The 20,653-nt window shown below is 38.0% G+C and overlaps 1 protein-coding gene across 1 annotated transcript in view; it reads right to left on the bottom strand.

The window, feature by feature from the left end:
• LOC124709059 (alpha-N-acetylgalactosaminidase-like) overlaps nucleotides 1-20,653 on the bottom strand; it is a 75,471-nt gene that overhangs the window by 31,768 nt on the left and 23,050 nt on the right. Inside the window, exons 3-4 of the mRNA XM_047240707.1 lie at nucleotides 11,790-11,964; nucleotides 11,107-11,281 (exon numbers count right to left, since the gene is read on the bottom strand). Coding sequence (XP_047096663.1) covers nucleotides 11,107-11,281; nucleotides 11,790-11,964 — 350 coding nt within the window. The remainder of the gene's footprint in view (nucleotides 1-11,106; nucleotides 11,282-11,789; nucleotides 11,965-20,653) is intronic.

The raw sequence follows: 20,653 nt of genomic DNA, 5'->3' as shown, positions 1-20,653 counted from the left end.
AAGATCATAGAGTGCTCTCCTCTGTAGAGTGAAATATTAATTATGAAAACAAACCCCAGAATGTGACTGAGCAACTTCTCTGCTATATCCTTTTTTAGAGGGGTGCTGGTCATCAAGATGTGTAGGAGAACTTCTGAAGTGTTCAGAACCTAGGAGAGAGTTACTTTCAGAACTGAAGCTGAAAGGGCAGGCTGTGAGTTACGCATGGATAGAAACTCTGTTGGTGAGAGCATTGTCCTTAAAAGGTGTGGGTCTGTATTTGGATTCTGCTCCAGCACTTTAATCTACCAGAAAGTTTCACTGTAGTGCCCACTCCAGTACAGGGTGAAAGACACAGTATGGAACGGTTTGTTTGCTCTGTTCTTCTAAGTAGCAATTTTTTTCTGCCATAGTTGGATTGTTGACTTTGTTTCTATCATACTTCTGTAATGTAAGGAGTTGCTCTCTCTGTTACAGGTCAACATTTAATGTATTCTGATCCCTACTACTCCTTCTTATCTTTTTTTCTTTTATTTTCCCAATACATCATTGCCTATAAGTAATTATTTATTAACCTGTAGAACATTGGTTGTATGACTGGGTCATGTAATAAGTTCTCCATGATGCTAGAGTGACCACCATTCTTTAGCTGAAATTTTCAAATTAGCCTTGAATCTGAATAATGATAATCTTCCTCATGCATAAGCCCTCATACTCTGAATTTTTCCTTTAGGTTTATCATTGCTTATTGAGCGTGTAAGTGTGCCGCTATCATAGTAGTATTCCATTTTTTCTAGTATTTTTTTTATTTTTCTGGCACTTTATTGTAAGGTATTAATATTTTCAGTTGTAACTCATCATCTTCTTCATTGTCATCACCATCACCACCATCATCATCATCTTCTGCTTCTTCTTCTTCTTCTTCTTCTTCTCCTTTCAAGGAGTAAGTGATTTATCTATTTCAGTCACAGAGGAAGTTGTTGGCAACATTTCATTGATTTTCCCATGAGTCAAACAAACCTGTGATGATTCGCACTGTCCTCAGTATATATGTATTATATGTATGATATTCCCTCTTAATCATATCTGGTTATATTTGTCACACTTGAGAAGGGCTGCTCAAGTGTTCTATAAGCAATCTCCTTTGTAGACTGCCTGCATTTCCCCAGTATCCTGCCAATCAACCCATGTCTGCCACCTACCTTCCCTTAGACTGAGCCTATCTGATCATTCCAGTTAATGCTGATATTCTTTTTCTTGCATTCTAGTCAGGTGTCAAAGCTGCCTGTTTTTATTTTTACTGATTCTATATTGTATTTTAAAAATATTCAATTCTTTCTGATCATCATCATTTGTAAATCTATCCAGTCTCAGGCAGACTTTTATGAGTCTCAGAAATCTTGTTTCTGAGCCTTGTATCTTACCAAGATATTTAGCTTCTTCAGTGGACACTGCCTTGTAGGGGTACTGTCTGTGAGGTCAGAAAGGTTTGCATGTTTGAAACAAGCTGAGGCCTATGCCAGTGGTAGCACAGCTACTAGCAGGGTCTCCCACACTGGACAGACCTCAGTGGATGGACCAGAGGAAAGGTGTCCCAAAATGCCTCATCTTTCCCCTATCCACTTCTATACTCCTTCCTTAATTTGTTAGATACCCAACCCAAGATATGATTCAATCTGTGCCAAATCATGCATGGCATAAAGGAAAATGTGTCATTAATGGAGCCTAAGTGATACTGGATATCCTCCCTGAGTAATTAGCTTTGCACCATGTGGGGTTCCACGGTGTCAACCCAATGGACCCTAATTCTCATGGGATCAAAATGGAGAACATGGAAAATAAAATAGAAACTCAGGGACTTCATGAGACAAGTCCAAGAAGTGGAAACTGTTACTGAGAGTCTGGACCAGGACAAGATCAAATCCTTGTCTGAGATTCAGAGGATGAAATTCCTCAAAGTACAAAAAGAAAAGGAAGATAAAGAATGGCTTCCTAAATCTATATTGTAATCCCCAAATCCTCGAAAAATATACCTATTAAAAAAAGCAGATAAAAATTCACTTGATGCCGTCCTAAGAGAAAATCTCCACTCATTCCAAATTAATAATATAAGTGTAGACCAGATGTGGCTTAAATTCAAAGAAATAGTATCGGCACCAATTGAGAGATTTATACCAAATAAATTAACAAACAACGGAGCTGATCCTCCTTGGTACACAAAACGGGTTAGAACACTGTTGCAGAAACAACGAAATAAACATGCCAAATTTAAACAGATGCATAATCCCCAAGAGTGGCGATCTTTTACAGAAGCTCAAAATTTAGCACGGACTTCAATGCGAGATGCTTATAACAGTTTCCACAACGAAACTTTGTCTTGAAATCTGGCAGAAAATCAAAAGTGATTCTGGTCGTATGTGAAGTATGTTAGCGGCTAGAAACATTCACAAACAATAGCAATGGAGATACCATCGAAGACAGTGCTGCCAAAGCAGAGTTACTAAACACAGCCTTCTGAAATGCCTTCACAAAAGAAGACAAAGTAAATATTCCAGAATTCGAATCGAGAACAGCTGCCAACATGAGTAACGTATAAGTAAATAACCTCAGAGTAGTGAAGCAACTTAAATCACTTAATAAAAGCAAGTATTCCGGTCCAGACTGTATACCAATTAGGTTCTTTCAGAGTATGCTGATGCATTAGCTCCATACTTAACAATCATATACAACCGTTCGCTCGACGAAAGATCTGTAGCCAAAGACTGGAAAGTTGCACAGGTCACACCAATATTCAAGAAAGGTAGTAGGACTAATCCACTAAATTACAGGCCCATATCGTTAACGTTGATATGCAGCAGGATTTTAGAACATATATTGTGTTCGAACATAATGAATTACCTTGAAGAAAACTGTCTATTGACACACAGTCAACATGGGTTTAGAAAACATCATTTCTGTGAAACACAACTAGCTCTTTATTCACATGAAGTGCTGAGTGCTATTGACAAGGGATTTCAGATTGTTTCTGTATTTCTGGATTTCCAGAAAGCTTTTGACACTGTATCACTCAAGTGGTTCATAGTGAAATTGCATGCTTATGGAATATCATCTCAGTTATGTGACTGGATCTGTGATTTCCTGTCAGAGAGGTCACAGTTTGTTGTAATTGACGGAAAGTCATTGAGTAAAACAGAAGAGATTTCTGGCATTCCTCAAGGTAGTGTTATAGGCCCTTTGCTGTCCCTTATCTATATAAATGATTTGGGAGACAATCTGAACAGCCATCTTCGGTTGTTTGCAGATGACGCTTATCTATATAAATGATTTGGGAGACAATCTGAGCAGCCATCTTCAGTTGTTTGCAGATGACGCTGTCGTTTATCGACTAATAAAGTCATCAAAAGATCAAAACAAACTGCAAAACAATTTAGAAGAAATATTGGAATGGTGCAAAAAGTGGCAGTTGACCTTAAATAACAAAAAGTGTGAGGTCATCCACATGAGTGCTAAAAGGAATGCATTAAACTTTGGTTACACGATAAATCGGTCTAATCTAAAAGCTGTAAATTCAACTAAATACCTAGGTATTACAATTACAAACAATTTAAATTGGAAGGAATACACAGAAAGTGTTGTGGGGAAGGCTAACCAATGACTGTGTTTTATTGGCAGGACACTTAGAAAATGTAACGGACCTACTAAGGAGACTGCCTACACTACGCTTCTCCGTCCACTTTTAGAATACTGTTGTGCAGTGTGGGATTCTTAGCAGATAGGGCTGAGTGAATACATCAAAAAAGTTCAAAGAAAGGCAGCACATTTTTTATTATCGTGAAATATGGGAGAGAGTGTCACAGAAATGATACAGGATTTGGGATGGACATCATCAAAAGAAAGGCATTTTTCATTGCGACGGAATCTTCTCATGAAATTCCAATCACCAACTTTCTCCTGCGAGTGTGAAAATATTTTGTTGACAGCGGCTTACATAGGGAGGAACAATCACCAAGATGAAATAAGGGAAATCAGAGCTTGTACGGATTGATATAGGTGTTCATTCTGCCTGCACACTATACGAGATTGGAATAATAGAGAACTGTGAAGGTGATTTGATGAACCCTCTGCCAGCCACTTAAATGTGATTTGCAGAGTATCCATGTAGATGTAGATGTAGATGTAGATAGAAACATAAATGGAGGGAACTAAAAAGTCTTGAACTGAAGACCTTAGAAAAGTTCTGTTCTAGAGTGAAGGGGGCAACCAGACTACTTCTGGCTCTAGGACAGATAACAAGAGAACAAGGCAGGAGTCCAGTACACTTTCTTCTCACAATAGAAGGATCCAGAAAAAGTCAAGGCAGGAAACAGGGAAACAGACCTACAGTGATGCAGTCTCTGAGCACACACACACACACACACACACACACACACACGCACGTCTAAGATCCAAATTCAGGAGGGTCGATCTGGACAAAGATGTCCTTATCTTTGTATGTGAGAAGATGGGAGCACTGGAGTGACTTAAATAGATGGTGCTCAAGATATCTCCATGTGAGGAGGTGAAGCTGCTCGTCAAGACAGCAGTTGAGCTTTTCATAACTCCATAGGTATCAATTTGAGAGCAAAAACTTCTCAACACTTTGTGGACCAATCTCAGGCCACAACTTTGTGTTAAAAAGATTGCACCTGAGTATAATATAACAAGACCTATGATAATTTATGGGACTACTGTATGGTGGAATAAAGTAAACCAGAGTATTGCTGCTAAGGAATTTGGAAACATGCAGAGATTGACCTGCTTCAATCAAAATTAGCAGCACACCAACTGTTGGGAGGAGACTATGCTGGACATGCCCCCATTACATTTGTGAGTTACCATGGAGGCAGCAGCAGGAGCATAAAGGTTAAAAGCTAGAAATAACTGGATTCCCTTAGGATACCCAGAATCTCACACCAACATAGTGAGAGTGGTAAATACAGGAATGGTCGGGGAAATGACAGTGCATCATACAATAACTTCCAGCTGCTTCAATAAACCTTTCAGTCTAACAATTGGAAGAAGGAAGCAATAAAAGAGTGAACAACAACACAGGAGACATACTCTGATTTAGTGATGGGTCAAAAATAGATTAAGGCACTGCGGCTGGAGTATATGGGGTGCAGCCTAGGCTAGAGGCAGCAGTCTCTCTGAGTAAGCTGGCCACAGCATTCAGAGCGTAAATATCTGCTGTCACATTGTGGATGGAGAGGAATTTCCATAGATGCTACAACGATTGCAGCATCTACATTTATTCAGAAAGGCAAGAAGCTCTGAAATATTTATCAGACCCTGCAATGAGATCAAAGATCATTGCAGAGAGCCACAGAGCCCTTGGGAGACTAGGAGAAAGCAGCAGAGTAAAGCTTCAGTGGTTACCTGGTTACTCAGGAATTAGTGGCAATGAACAAGCTGATAGTCTGGCCTGATAACTCCATTTATTGGATCAGAACCTGTACTAACCATCACAAAGGGAACGGCAAAATCAAAACTACATGGCTTGATTAGGAGGCAGCGCTTTGAGTATTGGACTATGGTCCAAAAACAAAAACATGGCAAGTTAATGATGCTGAAGCCATGTTTCAAGAGAAGTTCTGTAACGTTGAACTTGAAGAAGAAACAGGTTAACCTTATGGCAGGACTCAGAACTGGCCACAGGAACTTTAAGAAACACCTACACTCAATGGGTATAGAGGAACAAGTCCCTAAGTGTAGACTATGTGTTGAGGAGGATGAAACCACACCCATCTAATCTTCCAATGCAAAGCATTGGAGGGCAAAAGACACAGAATATTCAAATCAGTAGAGCCTGAAGAAATCTTGTCTAGTAAGGAACTAATAAAGGATATCCTACTATTACTGAAGGGTTCCGATTGTCTTTACAAGGCTCACAGGAGCAAAACTGCACAATAAACTTAGTTTCAATGCGGACAAAAGTGGGCTAAGACCACTGTTGTTTTTATTTTTCTGCATAAATTAGATCAAATCAAGATGTTTAGCACTCATTACCCATGTCTCTGAACCATAAAGTAAAACTGGTACAGCCCTCACTTTATAAAATTTTCTTTTGTTTTTTTTCCCCTCACTTTCCTAGGTAATGCTCTTCAGATCATTCCATGTATGATTGGTTCTTAATCATTTTGTGATAGATGTTGAGATCAATGTCTTAAGTTAATGTCACAGCCAAGATATTATAAGTGAGACACTTGCTCAATAGATCTATTTTTGTTATAACTGGATATTTGTCTCTAAAAGCCATAGTCCTGGTCTTTTGTGGAGAGAATTTCTATTATTGTAACGTGTAAAAGGTGGTGGGTAGGAATCTCACTTCTGTATATTAATAAATAAATAAATAAATAATACAGATTATAAATATTCACCATGTAGCCATATTTACAAATTAATTTGTGAAGTTAATGTAAAATGACTCATTCCACATCATTATGATTTATTGTGCAAATGATCCATGGAACATGAAACTAACACAGCAAGTAACCAGCTAATTATTATATGTTGAGCAGACCTGCTGAAGATAATAAACAGGTCTCTGAAGGTCATCCCCAGTTTGTTGTATGATGACCTGATCATCAGCAAACAGCATTGTATTTAAGTGTATTCTTTCATTTATTTTAATTCTTGGGCTTGCTCTGAGCTCTCATTCTTTAACTGTAAAGTAAATATTGAAACTTATAGGGAATAAGCTACAGCCCTGACGTATTCTTTGGTTTTATACAAATTTCTTCAGATGATAGATTTTCCATTTATATTATTATTGATGTGCCATAGTATAAGATGTCAATGACATGCCACAAGATGGAGAGGATATTCTTGTTTAATCATAAAGTCACATAGCAGGGATCTTTTGATTCTGACATAGAAGATTCTATGATGTCATCCAAGTACAAAATACTCTCAGTTTTCTTGCCATGTCAGATCTGAAGAAATCTTAGATTTTTAATACAGTCATCCATTGTCTTTGTCAGGAACATATTTTTGACTTTAACAAAGGCCTTGTCATAATCCATGTTTGCAAAGTGAGTCTCAAGGTTCAATTCTAACCTTCTTCCAATCATTATTTTCAAGAAAAATATTTTTTCCTGTGCATGATCAACTGTTTCTAAATGCAACTCTTTCTTCAAGTAACAAACACTCTAATACAGAACTTAATCTTTCATGAACTATTTTTCCATGTACTTTATATGTGGTGAATTTAGCCCTCTGTAATTTGTTGTGATACTTCTACCACCTCTTTTAAATATAAATATCACCAGAGTTTTTTTTTGCAGTGTTGCCATCACATATTAAATAGACACAACAGGAAAGTCAAAGAATGGAATAATGACAGTATTATGGAAAGGATAGATTGCTATTCACCATATAGACAAGACTCCGTTGATCCATTGTGAACATGGGATGGCAGCTGGTCAAATATTTAACAATGAAATTTGCCAAAACATCATGCAGTTGAGAAGTTATTTCATTTTATTTTCACTACCAGTTGTGGCAATTCATTATGCCATCTTCAGGCCCCACATGAACCTTTAAAAAATAATCAATATTGGAATACTGGGGCCATATGTTTCTGGATGTCATGAATTCTCAAGTGCTCACTTAGAAGATTTGACTGCAAGTTATGAATTCTTAAGTGCTTCCTTCAAAGACTTGACTCCATAGTTGCAGTTAGGTCTTCGAAGAAAGCACTTGTGAATTCATGACATCCAGAAACATATGACCACAGTATGCCAATATCAATTATTTTTTAGAGGCGCACGTGGGGCCTGAAGATGGCATAATGGCTAGGCAATACTGGTAGTGAAAATAAAGTAAAATAACTTCTCAATTGCATGGCTGTTTGGAAAATTTCATTGTTAAATATAGAGGAGATGCTGAGTCACAGCCAGACATAATGAAAATATTGCTATACATGCGGGTGCGCGCCCATGAGTTGTGCTTGCACGTTGCACGAATGTGTGTGTTTTCCGATTTAGAAGGAGACCGTCTGGCTGGAAGCTCTCATGTATACAAGGTTTTTTTTGTTGTGCCTGTCTGTGACTCAGCTTCACCTCTAAATGGTGAGCAGTGGTCTATTCTTTTTATAATATTGCCATAGATGTAACAGTCTTAGTTAAAAGGGTTTACTATCATATTTCAGTAGCCGTGAATTTATTCCAACTGAACCAAATGCTTTTCAGTTTCTCATGGTCTGAATTGCATATTCTTCTTCTGTTTCCACTGGGCTGTTGTTATCAAACCATTGCTCAACCCAGTGCCCTATTTACATTAAATAAATAAATAAAAATACAGATTAATTGTCTGTCCTTCCTCTTGATTCAGATGTTTTATTTTGCATGCCACTGTTTGCCGCCCATATACATCATTCTCAATATGACTAACAAATCTGTTTCATGACTTTTGATGCACATTTTGTATAACATTATTTGTAAAATTCCTTTTTTTGAATTTTGGAAGTATTTATGCAAGGCTATTTGTTATCTTTTATTGCTTGTTCTACATCTTTACACCAAATTTTCAATCCTTTTTTATGTTTATTTACCACTTTCTTGCCAAGAACTTGATTTTCTACTCATATTTTTTTTCAAAGGATTTCTTTATGTTGTTCAGTTAAATCTCTATACTTTCACTTTTCAAAACTGTCTGTGTATATTCAGGTAGTATTATCTGAAAGTTACCATGTGGAGACCTACTTTCTTCCTGTAGTTGGTAAACTTTATACATCTCAGATCCTGTTTTTGTAATGTTAGTTTGAACTTTTCCCCATCTTTTCCAAACAATGAAACTATAGTATAATGTGCACTTTTAATGTAAGGGCCTCTAAACACATGGGTATCTCTGACTTTTGATGTCATTTGTTTATTAATTATTATGTTATCAGTCAGTAAGTTTAGTGCTCTTGATGATCAGGTAACACACTGTAAATTGTATTCTTCTCGTTTACAGTTTGTTTACTTTAGAGCTATCCAAGGCTTTTGACTCTGTAAATCATTCTGTTCTTCTACATAAATTAGGAACTTATGGAGTCAGAGAAGTAGCATTAGATCTGTTAAGATCCCACCTTGCTGACAGCAAACAATGTGTAAAGCTGTATTATACAACTGAGAGACATAACAAACAGTAAAATCATCTTATAAAATTCTTAACTGTGGAGTCGCTCAGGGAAGCATTGTTGGGCTTTTTTGTTTATTGTGTACATCAATGATATAATAATTCCACAAAATTCAAACCTAGTAAATTATGCTGATGATACCTCCTTCATAAGTTGAGGCTCTACAAAACAGTTGGTGGTGGTGGTGGTGGTTAGTGTTTAACGTCCCGTCGACAACGAGGTCATTAGAGAAGGAGCACAAGCTCGGGTTAGGGAAGGATTGGGAAGGAAATCGGCCGTGCCCTTTCAAAGGAACCACCTTGGCATTCGCCTGAAACGATTTAGGGAAATCACGGAAAACCTAAATCAGGATGGCCGGAGACGGGATTGAACCGTCGTCCTCCCGAATTACAAAACAGTTAGCAGTGCAAAATAATGCAGAGAACATAGCCTCATCACAGAATATCCCACTGAAAACAAATTGGCACTAAATAAGGCAAGACAATTCTGATGGAGTTTCTGGTAAATTATAGATCAAGACAAGTGGATAGATAACCAGACCTACCAGTTGAAACAATTGATAAATCTAAATTCCTGGGTATTATAGTAGATGAACATCATACATGGAAGGAGCACATCAGCTACACATGTAAAAAAAAATCTCCTGTTACACCTACCTGCTAAAGCGGTTTTCTTGCATAATAGCGCAACCTGTTTTAAGACAAATCAATTTTGGAATTATACACTTCTACCTGCAATATGGTATTCAGATTTGGGATGGGGCACAAACAATATATATGGGTAAGGCTTTTAGAGCATAGAAAAGAGCAGTTAGGATAACATGTAATATTAGAAAGTGGCAGTCCTGTAGAGAATATTTCATTATGTATAACATACTAACAGTGTACTCATTGTATGTTCTGAGAACTATACTGTTTGTAAAAGAAAATATGGAGCACCCATAAAAGTTAGTAATAAAAGAGCAACAGATCATAGTCCATTTTCTGCTGGAAGACATTGCCAAATAGTATAAAATTGTTAAAAGGAAACATATTTCAGACAAAATTAAAGCAACTGTTAATTGATTAATGTTTGTAGTCCATCAAAGATTTCTAATGTTACTGTGTATAATTTTAACGTTCTTGTGTTTGTAAACTGACTATGTCCATGACTGTTAAGTTATTACAGACGAATAAACCATTTATTTATTTTTTATTATTATTATTACTTCTTTGTGTCTGTTTCAGGTGTTAGCAGCAATCACTGAGCATGCTAGGAGTATTTTTCTAAAACAATCTAATGTGGAATTACCACCTACAACTAATTGTAGGAAAAATATATGCCAGGCTGAGATTCATTGGAAAAATCATAATGAAATTTAATTTACCTACAAAAGAAATGGTGAATAAAACATTTGTTTGTTCATTCCTCGCATACTGCTGATCAGTCCGGAGTCTTTACTGGCATGATTAATAGATGTGATGCGTAATATACAAAAAAGAATTACATATTTTGTCATGGTTTCATTTAGAGGACATAAGAGTGTAATGGGGATACTCTTCAGATTACAGAGGCAGATACTACAGCAAGGGCTTAGTGTGTCATGGATAGTTTTGTCAAAAATACATTCATGTCAATCCACGTTGTATGAGTGTTTTGGTTTATTTTTGTTAGAGACTTTAGTACCACTTGCTGCTACTAACAAAAATGTATTATATTATCTGTTTGTTCTTCAGCTCCAGACAAACAATTAATTAACATAAAATATTATGATTCATGTCATGATGATGTCAAGATAGTTCTTGTTACTTCAGATTTACTGTTAAGAAAGTTATATATTTGAACAACATTGTTTATAGTTCTTGTTTCTCATGTTCTAAGTACAAAATTTCACAAATTATAAAATAATGACAATAATATTGTACACAAAAAATATGAAGCTATTTTTAACAGCTTAAAAATGAAGGGAGTGCATAAAGTTCTTATACCTTCATTCATATCTTTTGTGTCCGCATAACAACCATCTAGTTTCACATAGTCTACTTCCCAGTCAGCAAATGTCTGAGCATCTGTTTCCAGGTGCCCCAGAATACCAGGATATCCAGCACAGGTATTTGTCCCATAGTCTTCATATATTCCAAATTTTAGACCCTTTGAGTGGACCTTTAAAAACACATATGATTGATATTTAATACACAGTTGATTGTTTAGTCTTTAAGCAAATGAAAATGGATATGGAAAACAAAATGGTACAATAATAGACATTCCAGAGCAAACAATAAACAAAAGTGGGGAAAGGCTGTAGCCTTAATTAATTCTATGTGTGGCACAAAGAAACATGTAACAGGACAAATGTGTTAATAGATTTCAAGCTATCACTCTTTTTCTACCACAATCATACTCCCACAGGCATCCAAATGGGTCTACCCATAGCTGGAACAACACTGACTGGTTATAAATCTGTGCCACTGTGCGAGGATGCATTTGGTGTGTAATTTCAGTAGAAAAAGAGTGATAGCTTCAAAGGTATCCCTGTGCTGTTATTTATTGCTATGAACCATGCATGGACTCTGCTACAGGCAAGTTGTTGCCTTTTGTCATTTCTGTTTATAGAGACATAAAATTACTCTCTAAGGGAATATGTAACTTGATATTGAGATATTCAACTCACATAATCAGCCAATGCTTTAATACCACTTGGAAAACGATCTGGATCAGGCTGGAGGCGACCATATGCATCTCGTGATGATGCCAGCCAACAGTCATCAATAATGACATACTCATAACCAACATCAGCATATCCTTCAGAAACCATCAGGTCTGCTGTTCTCTTGAACAACTGCTCACTGAAACATGATTTTACCCAGTCTACTTATTTCCACATAAAAAGAGCATTCCCCTTTCAACTTATTTGTATATAAGAAAGAACAGATAAACATATAAAATGTCAAATCCTTTAATTGCCTTTGAAGATTTCACTTGCAGTGGGGCTTTTTGAATAAATAACTAGGTAAATGGCAATAACTTCAAGAAATTAATACACAATAGATACACTCCACGAATTATGATTATACTATACAGATCGTTGTCTATTCATAGTTGATTAGTATGAAAAATTTAGGCTATTTGTCACACAGCTCTGGAATCCTCGAGCAGAGTAAAATCCTTTACTTTTTATCTACTAACACATTTATTTAACAGTTCAACAACAATGCAAATTCCTGATTGGAACAAAACCTAAAATAAGAAAAAAGCAACCACTCACCTATATCAGACTAAAGTTTTCAACATAGAAACATATAACAACAAACAGTTTCAAACTCTTGCTCTTCTTCTAGCAAAAGCCCATCTATTCACAGAAACAACCACACAGACATTCAGATGAACACTCCTTTGAAGCTGAGGCAGGACTAATTATTAATTACTGATTATTAAAAGCAGTTGCCTGGGATAATGGAGGTGAGGAGGGGATAGGGAAGGATGAACGAGGCAAGGAATGGGTAACAAAATTGAGCGGGGCAGATCTTTTGACAGACAACTCAGAGACTGCACAACAAGATGAAAGCAGTTCAGAGGGTAAGGTATATAAGAGATACAGAGAGAGGGAGAGTGAGGGGGAAGGAGAGAAAGATGGAGAGTGAAAGGGGGGGGGGGGGGAGGGGGAGAGAGAGAGAGAGAGAGAGAGAGAGAGAGAGAGAGACTGCCTGCATGGGAGGAGAGGGGAGTGAAGTAGTGTGACAAGGCAGTACACAATGTGGATGGGAAGGAGTGGTGTGGACAGAAGAAAAGGGAAAATGATAGGCGAGGCAGTGGGAAACAGGTTAGTGGAAGCTTGGAAGCTGGATCAGGGGGATTGCTAGAACACGGGATATGCTGGAGAGACAGTTTCTGTCTGCATAGTTCACACAAAATAATGCAGGAAGGGAGTACCTAAATGACACAGCTGTTGATGTCATTTGTGTTGTATGCAGCATGTTCAGCAGCTGGATGATCAAGTTTACAGTCTGCCACAGTTTGGTGGTGGCCATTCATGCAAGTAGACAGTTGGTTAGTTGTCATGCACACATAGAATGCTGTGCAGTAATTGCACCATAGCTAATAAATAACATAGCTGTTTTCACACATGAACCTGCATTTTATTGGGTAGGAAATGTTGCGCCTGAATTGTGGTAGGAGTGGTGGATGGGTGTAAGGGGTAGTCTTACACCTGTGTTGAGCACATGGAAATTACCTATGGGGCACAGAATTGGGACCAGAACTGGAATAGGGATGGAAAAGGATATTCTCAAGGGTGGGGGGTGGTGGAATGCTACTTTTGGTGTAGTGTGGGTAGGACATTCCTCATCTCAGAGCATAACCAGAGCCTTTATTGACAGAAGATGCTCTGGGCCTAAGATGTGGATGAGTATTTCCAGCAACAGGGTGTGTGATTGTAATAATCATACTGTAATGTGATGTACGATGATAATGTGTAGTGGCCTATAGACTGTCACACGCTCACTTTCTACATCTAAATCTATACTCTTAAAACCACCATGAAGTGCATGGAAGAGGATACATTCCATAGTACCAGTTCATAGGGGTTCTTCCCATTCCATTCACGTTTGGAGTGCAGGAACAATGATTCGTTAAATGCCTCTGTCCATGCTGTAATTATTCAAGTCTTGTCCTCACGATCCCTACATGGGCAATACATAGAGGGTTGTAGTATATTCCTAGAGTCATCATATAAAGTAGGCTCTTGAAACTTTGTAAGCAGGCTTTCTCAGGATAATTTACACCCATTTTCAAGAGTCTGCTGGTTCAGTTTCTTCATCATCTTTGTGACACTCTCCCACAGATCAGACAAAAATGTGACATTCATGGTGCTCTTCTCTGTATACATTCAGTATCTCATGTTAATCCTGTCTGATACAGGTCCCACACACTTGAGCAATATTCTAGGATGGGTTGCATAAGGTTTCTCCTTCTTTAAGAAATCTCATTTGTAGACTGATTGCACTTCCCCAGTATTCTATTGATAAACTGATGTCTACAACCCCTTACCCACAACTGAGCCTATTTGCACATTCTATTTCATATCCTTACAAAGTGTCACACTCAGGTTTGTTTGTATGAGTTAACTGATTCCAACTTTATTGTGGTCAAGGAATTCTATGTTTCTTTTTTTGTGAAGTGCACAATATTATATTTCTGAACATTTCAAGTAAGTTGATAATCTTTCTATAACTTTGAAGTCTGAATATTTATGCACCTTCTTTCAGACAATACTTCATTGTAGATAACTGCATCATCTGCAAAAAGTCAGTTATTATCAATATTGTCCACAAGATCATTAATATACAGCATGAGCAGTAAGGGTTCCACCACACTTGCGTGGGGCACACTCAAAGTTACTTCTACATCTGTCGATGACTTTCCTTGCAAGATTACTTGCCGCACCATCCCTTTAAAAAAAATAAAAAAAAAAAAAACAAAAAAAAAATCACTCACAAATTATGCTTGATACCCCAAATTATTATAATATTGATAATAAGTGTGGACATGGTACTGAGTCAAATGCTTTTTGTAAATGAAGAAATAATGCATCTACCTGACTGCCTTGAACCAAAGCTTTCAGTATGCCATTTGAGAAAAGTGTGAAGTGGATTTCACATGATCAATGTTCTCAGAATTCAGGCTGGTTGGTGTGGAGGTTCTCAGAATTAAGGCTTGTTGGTGTGGAGGTGGTCATTATGTCAGAGGTACCTCATTATGTTTGACTTGAGAATGTGTTCTAAGATTCTGCAACAAATTGATGCAAAGGATTTTGGATGGTAGTTTATGGATCACTCCTACTGCCCTTCTTGTTAGTGGGTGTGATATGTGCTTTCTTCCAGGTACTGGTAGAGTTTTATGATTGTGAGATCTGTGATGGACTGTAGTTAAAAGAGGGGCTAACTCAACCACAAATTTGGCATAGAATCTGATGGAGATACTATCTGGCTCTGGAGGTTTGTTAAATTTTACGGACTTCAGCTGTTTCTCAATAACACTAGCATTAACACTTATTTCACTCATCTTCTCAGTCATATGAGGATTAAATTGGCGCAATTCACCTGGATTTTTGTTTGTAAAGGAACATTTGAAAATGGAGTTAAGCATTCCTGCATTTGCTTTGTAGCCCTCAGTCTCAGTTCCTGTCTCATCAGTGAATAGCTGGATGCTAACTTTGGTGGCACAGCCTTTACATGCAACCAGTCTTTCTTTGGGTATTGTGAAAGATAATTTGACAATATTCTGCTATGGCACTCAATGATGGCTTTGTGCATTGCTCTCTTGACAGCCAAACACATTTCATTCAGCATCTCTTTATCTATCATCCCATTATGAACTGTCCTACTGGGTATGTATCTATCCAGTGTATTCTTTTAAACTTGATCCATAGTTCCTCTACATGCCCCTGTCCTATGCCAAAAGTTTCAAGTTCTTCCTTGAGAAATGACACTACTGCTTTTGTATCTAATTTATTGCATATACATGAATATAATAGAGGGAAACATTCCACGTGGGAAAAATATATCTAAAAACGAAGATGATGTAACTTAACCAAACAAAAGTGTTGGTATGTTGATAGACACACAAACAAACACAAACACACACACAAAATTCAAGCTTTTGCAACCCACAGTTGCTTCATCAAGAAAGAGGGAAGGAGAGGGAAAGACATCCTTTCGTCTTTCCCTCTCTGTCCCTCTTTCCTGATGAAGCAACCATGGGTTGCAAAAGCTTCAATTGTGTGTATGTGTGTTTGTGTTTGTTTGTGTGTCTATCAACATACCAACGCTTTTGTTTGTTAAGTTACATCATCTTCGTTTTTAGATATATTATTGCATATACATATATTTCTATTTGTTTTAGTTGCCCTTTGTACTTTGGTAATCATTGTTATCAAACCCATCTCATGCACTTCCTATGCACACTACATATGTTTCATCAGTCATGTATATTCCAATTCTTTCTACATGTATCTAATATTTACTAAATTTGTGCGCATTACTGATTGCTATTTTCAGTATCATTGTTCATTTGCAGCAGATTGGTAAGTGAAGTCCTGTGACTACTGTTGATTATATATTCTGGGTGAAATCAGACATATTTTGTATCAATTATGTGGTGTCATGGATGCTAAATAAATATAAATCCATAAATCAGTATGGGTCCACCAATGCTCTGTATTAGATTGGCTATAGTGGAAGAGTCCTCTGTCAACGTCAATAATTTTATTATTGTGGTTTTCCAGGATTTCTCTGTGCAGTTTAGTGGTTACGAGTTTTTGGGTTTGCAGCCAAGTTGTCAATATATTTGCAAAATGTTCTGACAATTTCCCCTAATTGTCTTCCTCAGATTGCAGTGTGGACTTAAGCTAGGCTATGAATTGAACATGTTATATTGCCCAAGCAATTATTTTCTGCTGCCATCAATGAATATGAGGGGGAAGTTTGGGTTGGTTATACCAAACAACACCCATTTTGCAATAGTACATTTATTCACCTAAACACATGCAAGGCTCACAGAGAACTGACATAGCAGAACCACCCAAAGACAATGCTCAGAATCCAAAGACGATGCTCAGAGTCCACAGACGAACCCATATCGATGCTGGTGTTGACCTCATCGGCACCACAAATATAACAGTCTCACAGAAATGAACATGACAATCTGTAAATAATGTAGAGAAAAAGACAGCTGAGCTGTAAACCCAAAAACTAGTTATTATTGAAGGAGACCTTCAAGGTGTATAGGAGCTCAAACATATTTTTATTCAACTTGTACCTTCACCAGCAGTATGCTTTGTATAATTATCAACATAATAGTGATGGCTGTAAGAGACCTTCTCAGAAGGAAAAAAGGGGAGGTAGTTTGATAAGGCAGGATAGAATCACACCCCACTGATGGAATGTATTCATTGAGATAAAACATTAGACAAAGTTCATTGATCTAAAAGGTGACTTTCAAAAATACGTTCATTTTTTTTTGTCTAAAACAAGTCATATTGCTCTTCCAGAAGACTGAAGACAGTGTACTGTACACAGTTCTCTTGTTATCCAGTGCACTTACCAAGATAAATGTCAAATACCCTGCAGGCATTTCAGTCAACAATTCAGTGCCCCCATTATGGATACATGGGATGCGGGAGATGACAAGAAGACCTTTGAACCTGTTTGTGATACTAGCAACATCCAGTAACCAATTGTGGTAAGATGTGGGAATAGAGTGACCTAAGAGGTCATCTGACAACTACATGATAGACTTTTTGCACAACTGCAGGACTGCAGTGTAGCTAGAGGAAGCTATACACAGTTCTGAACTTGCTATCCAAGATAGTCAGTCACATTTCATCTGTGTGTAACCATTACTTCAAGATGTACTGTGACCATTTGTTCAGAGTGTTTATTTGTCAAATTGCACTACCAGTATGATATTAAAAACAAATGCTAGTTAAAAAGTGTAGTAGGAAGTAAAGACAAGAATTAAAGGATCTGTGAAAAAAATTGTGCAAGACATATACACTGAAGAGCCAAAGAAACTGGTACACCTGCCTAATATCTTGTAGGGCTCCCGCAAAAACACAGAAGTGCTACATGATGTGACATGGACTTGACTAATGTCTGAAGTAGTGTTGGAGGGAAATGATGCCATGAATCCTGCAGAGCTGTCCATAAACCCGTCAGAGTATGAGAGGTGGAGATCTCTTCTGAAAAACATGTTTCAAGGCACGTTTCAAGGCAAGCAAGAGTGTCTCTGCAGTCAGTCTGTAGCAATTCTGGACATGTGGGGTGTTGCATTGCCCTGCTGTAATTGCCCAAGTCTGTCGGAATGCACAATGGACATGCATGGGTACATGTGATCAAACAGGATGCTTACGTACTGTCACCCGTCAGTCATATATAGATGTATCAGGGGTCCCATATCACTTCTGCTCCACATGCCCCACACCATTACAGAACATCCACAAATTTGAGCAGTCCCCTGCTGAAATGCAGGGTCCATGGATTCATGAGGTTGTCTCCATAGCTGTACACATCCATCTGTTTGATACAATTTGAAATGAGACTTGCCCAACCAAGCACCATGTTTCCAGTCATCAACAGCACAATGTCAGTGTTGGCAGGCTCAGGCGAGGTGTAAAGCTATGTGCCATGCAGTCATCAAGCATACACGAGTGGGCCTTCGGCTCTAAAAGCCCATATTGATGATGCTTCATGGAATGGTTAGCATACTGACACATGTTGATGACCCAGCACTGAAATCTGCAGCAATTTGTGGAAGGGCTGCACTCCTGTCATGATGAATGATTTTCTTCAGTTGTCATTGGTTCCATTCTTGCAGGACCTTTTTCCAGCTGCACCAATATAAGAGATTTGATGTTTTACTGGATTCCTGATATTCACACTACACTTGTAAAGTGGTCATACAGGAAAATCCCCATTTCATCGCTACCTTGGAGATGCTGTGTCCCATTCCTCATGTGCTGACTACAAGATCATGTTCAAACTCATTTAAATCTTGATAACCTGCCATTGTAGTAGCAGTAACTCAGTAACTGATCCAACAACTCTACCAGACACTTGTTGTCTTATATAGGCATTGCTGACCACAACATCATATTCTGCCTGTCTACATATCTCTGTATTTGAATACACATGCCTATACCAGTTTCTTTGTTGCTTCAGTGTAGTTACCTGTTCAACACAGTATTATTTTTGGTCATGTATGTTGATTATTTCTTTAGTAATTTAATTACCATTGAAGATAATTTCATATGACATCCTAAGTAAATGTGTCTAAAATAAGCTGATATTTTCGTCTTCAAATCAACACAATTACAGTTACTACTAAATGCACAGAAGGGTGACAGGAAAGTATGTGACAACTGTCGAGGGATCACACTCATATCCCAAGTAGAAAAAATAATGGAGAGGATACTGGAAAGATGAGGGAGAGAAAAAGTGAGAGGGTAGTTAGAAGAGGAGCAATATGGCTTTTGTCATGGTAGATCAACAGTGGACCCAATCTTTAGTATGAGACAGTTGATGGATAGACATTGGGAGCATGGGAAAAATCTGGTGATGACATTTCTTGACCTACTGAAAGCATGTGACAGTGTTCCCAGGGAAAAGGTATGGGCAACCTTGAAGAGAAAGGGAGTTGGAAAGCAAACACTTGAAGTCATCCAGGCAATGTATGAAAAAAGCTCTAGTTGTGTGCACACACCAGTTGGAAGAACTGAATGGTTTAAGAATGTTATTGGACTAAGATAAGGAAGTGTGATATCACCACTACTATTTATAATGATGATGGATGAAATAGTCAAAGAGATGAAGGAAGCCCATAGAGGAAGGGAGATGAAGCTGTTACTATTTGCTGATGATGTTGTGGTGTGGAGAACAAGCAATAAGGAGGTACAAAAACAAACAGACATCCTAAATGACAAGTACAAGAAATATGGAATGAAATTTAGTGTGGAGAAAAACAAGACCATGGTGGTAACCAGAGGGGATAGAGAGGGCAAGGGACCAATTCATATTAAGGGACGGGATATTGAAATAGTGGACAACTTTAAATATTTGGGAAATGTATTAATGGGAAATGCTTGTTTGGAGACAGAAATTAGCAAAAGAATATAACAGAGTAGTACATTTTGCCAGTGCATGAGGGGCTTGGTGTGGGGAAGGGAAATGCCAATGAGGTGCAAGCTGGTGCTAGACAAGACTTACCTCACACCCATACTAACCTACGGCTCAGAGACTTGGACTATGACTGGAAGAGAGAAGAGTAGGATACAATCCACTGAAATGAAGTTTCTGAGAAGTACGCTAGGAAAGACAAGGAAAGACAGAGCGAACAATGAAGATGTTAGCAAGGAAGTCTGAGTGGAGAAGTTGACTGAGAAAATAGAAAAGAATAGATTAAAATGGTTTGGGCATGTGAAGAGGATGGGAGACGGAAGAATACCAAGAAGGATGATGGAGTTCAAGATTGAGAGCAAGAGGCCAAGAGTAATACTGACAACAAGATGGATTGATAAAATAGAGATTAGTTTAAGGAGGAGAAACCTGCTATGGAACCAAATTGTGGAAGAAGAATGGTGGAAAGACTGAGTAAAGCGGCAAAGTGCCATTGATGTCCCAACCTGACCAGATGTTGGATAGAGGGGAAACAAAGATGATGATGATAACTAAACACACAGCAAAGAAAATTGAGCTGCTTGATTATGAAAAGGATAGATTGCTTCTCACTGTAATGATGACACATTTAGTTACAGACAGGCACAGCAAAAGACTGTTGCCCATTGAGCTTTTGGCCAAAGCCTTTTTCAGAAAAGAAAACACACATGCAATCACTCAGGTAGGCACACCTCAGGCACACATGATCACTACTTCCAGATAGGTGCTTTCATTCAATGTGAGAGTTGTATTCTGGCTGGAGTGGCTGGAGATTTTCATTCAATGTGAGAGTTGTATTCTGGCTGGAGTGGCCGGAGATAGTAGT

This window comes from Schistocerca piceifrons, chromosome 7, assembly GCF_021461385.2.
Source record: "Schistocerca piceifrons isolate TAMUIC-IGC-003096 chromosome 7, iqSchPice1.1, whole genome shotgun sequence".
NCBI lineage: Eukaryota > Metazoa > Arthropoda > Insecta > Orthoptera > Acrididae > Schistocerca > Schistocerca piceifrons.
Note: the sequence above shows the minus strand (reverse complement) of the source record. Positions and strands in the feature narration are given on the sequence as shown.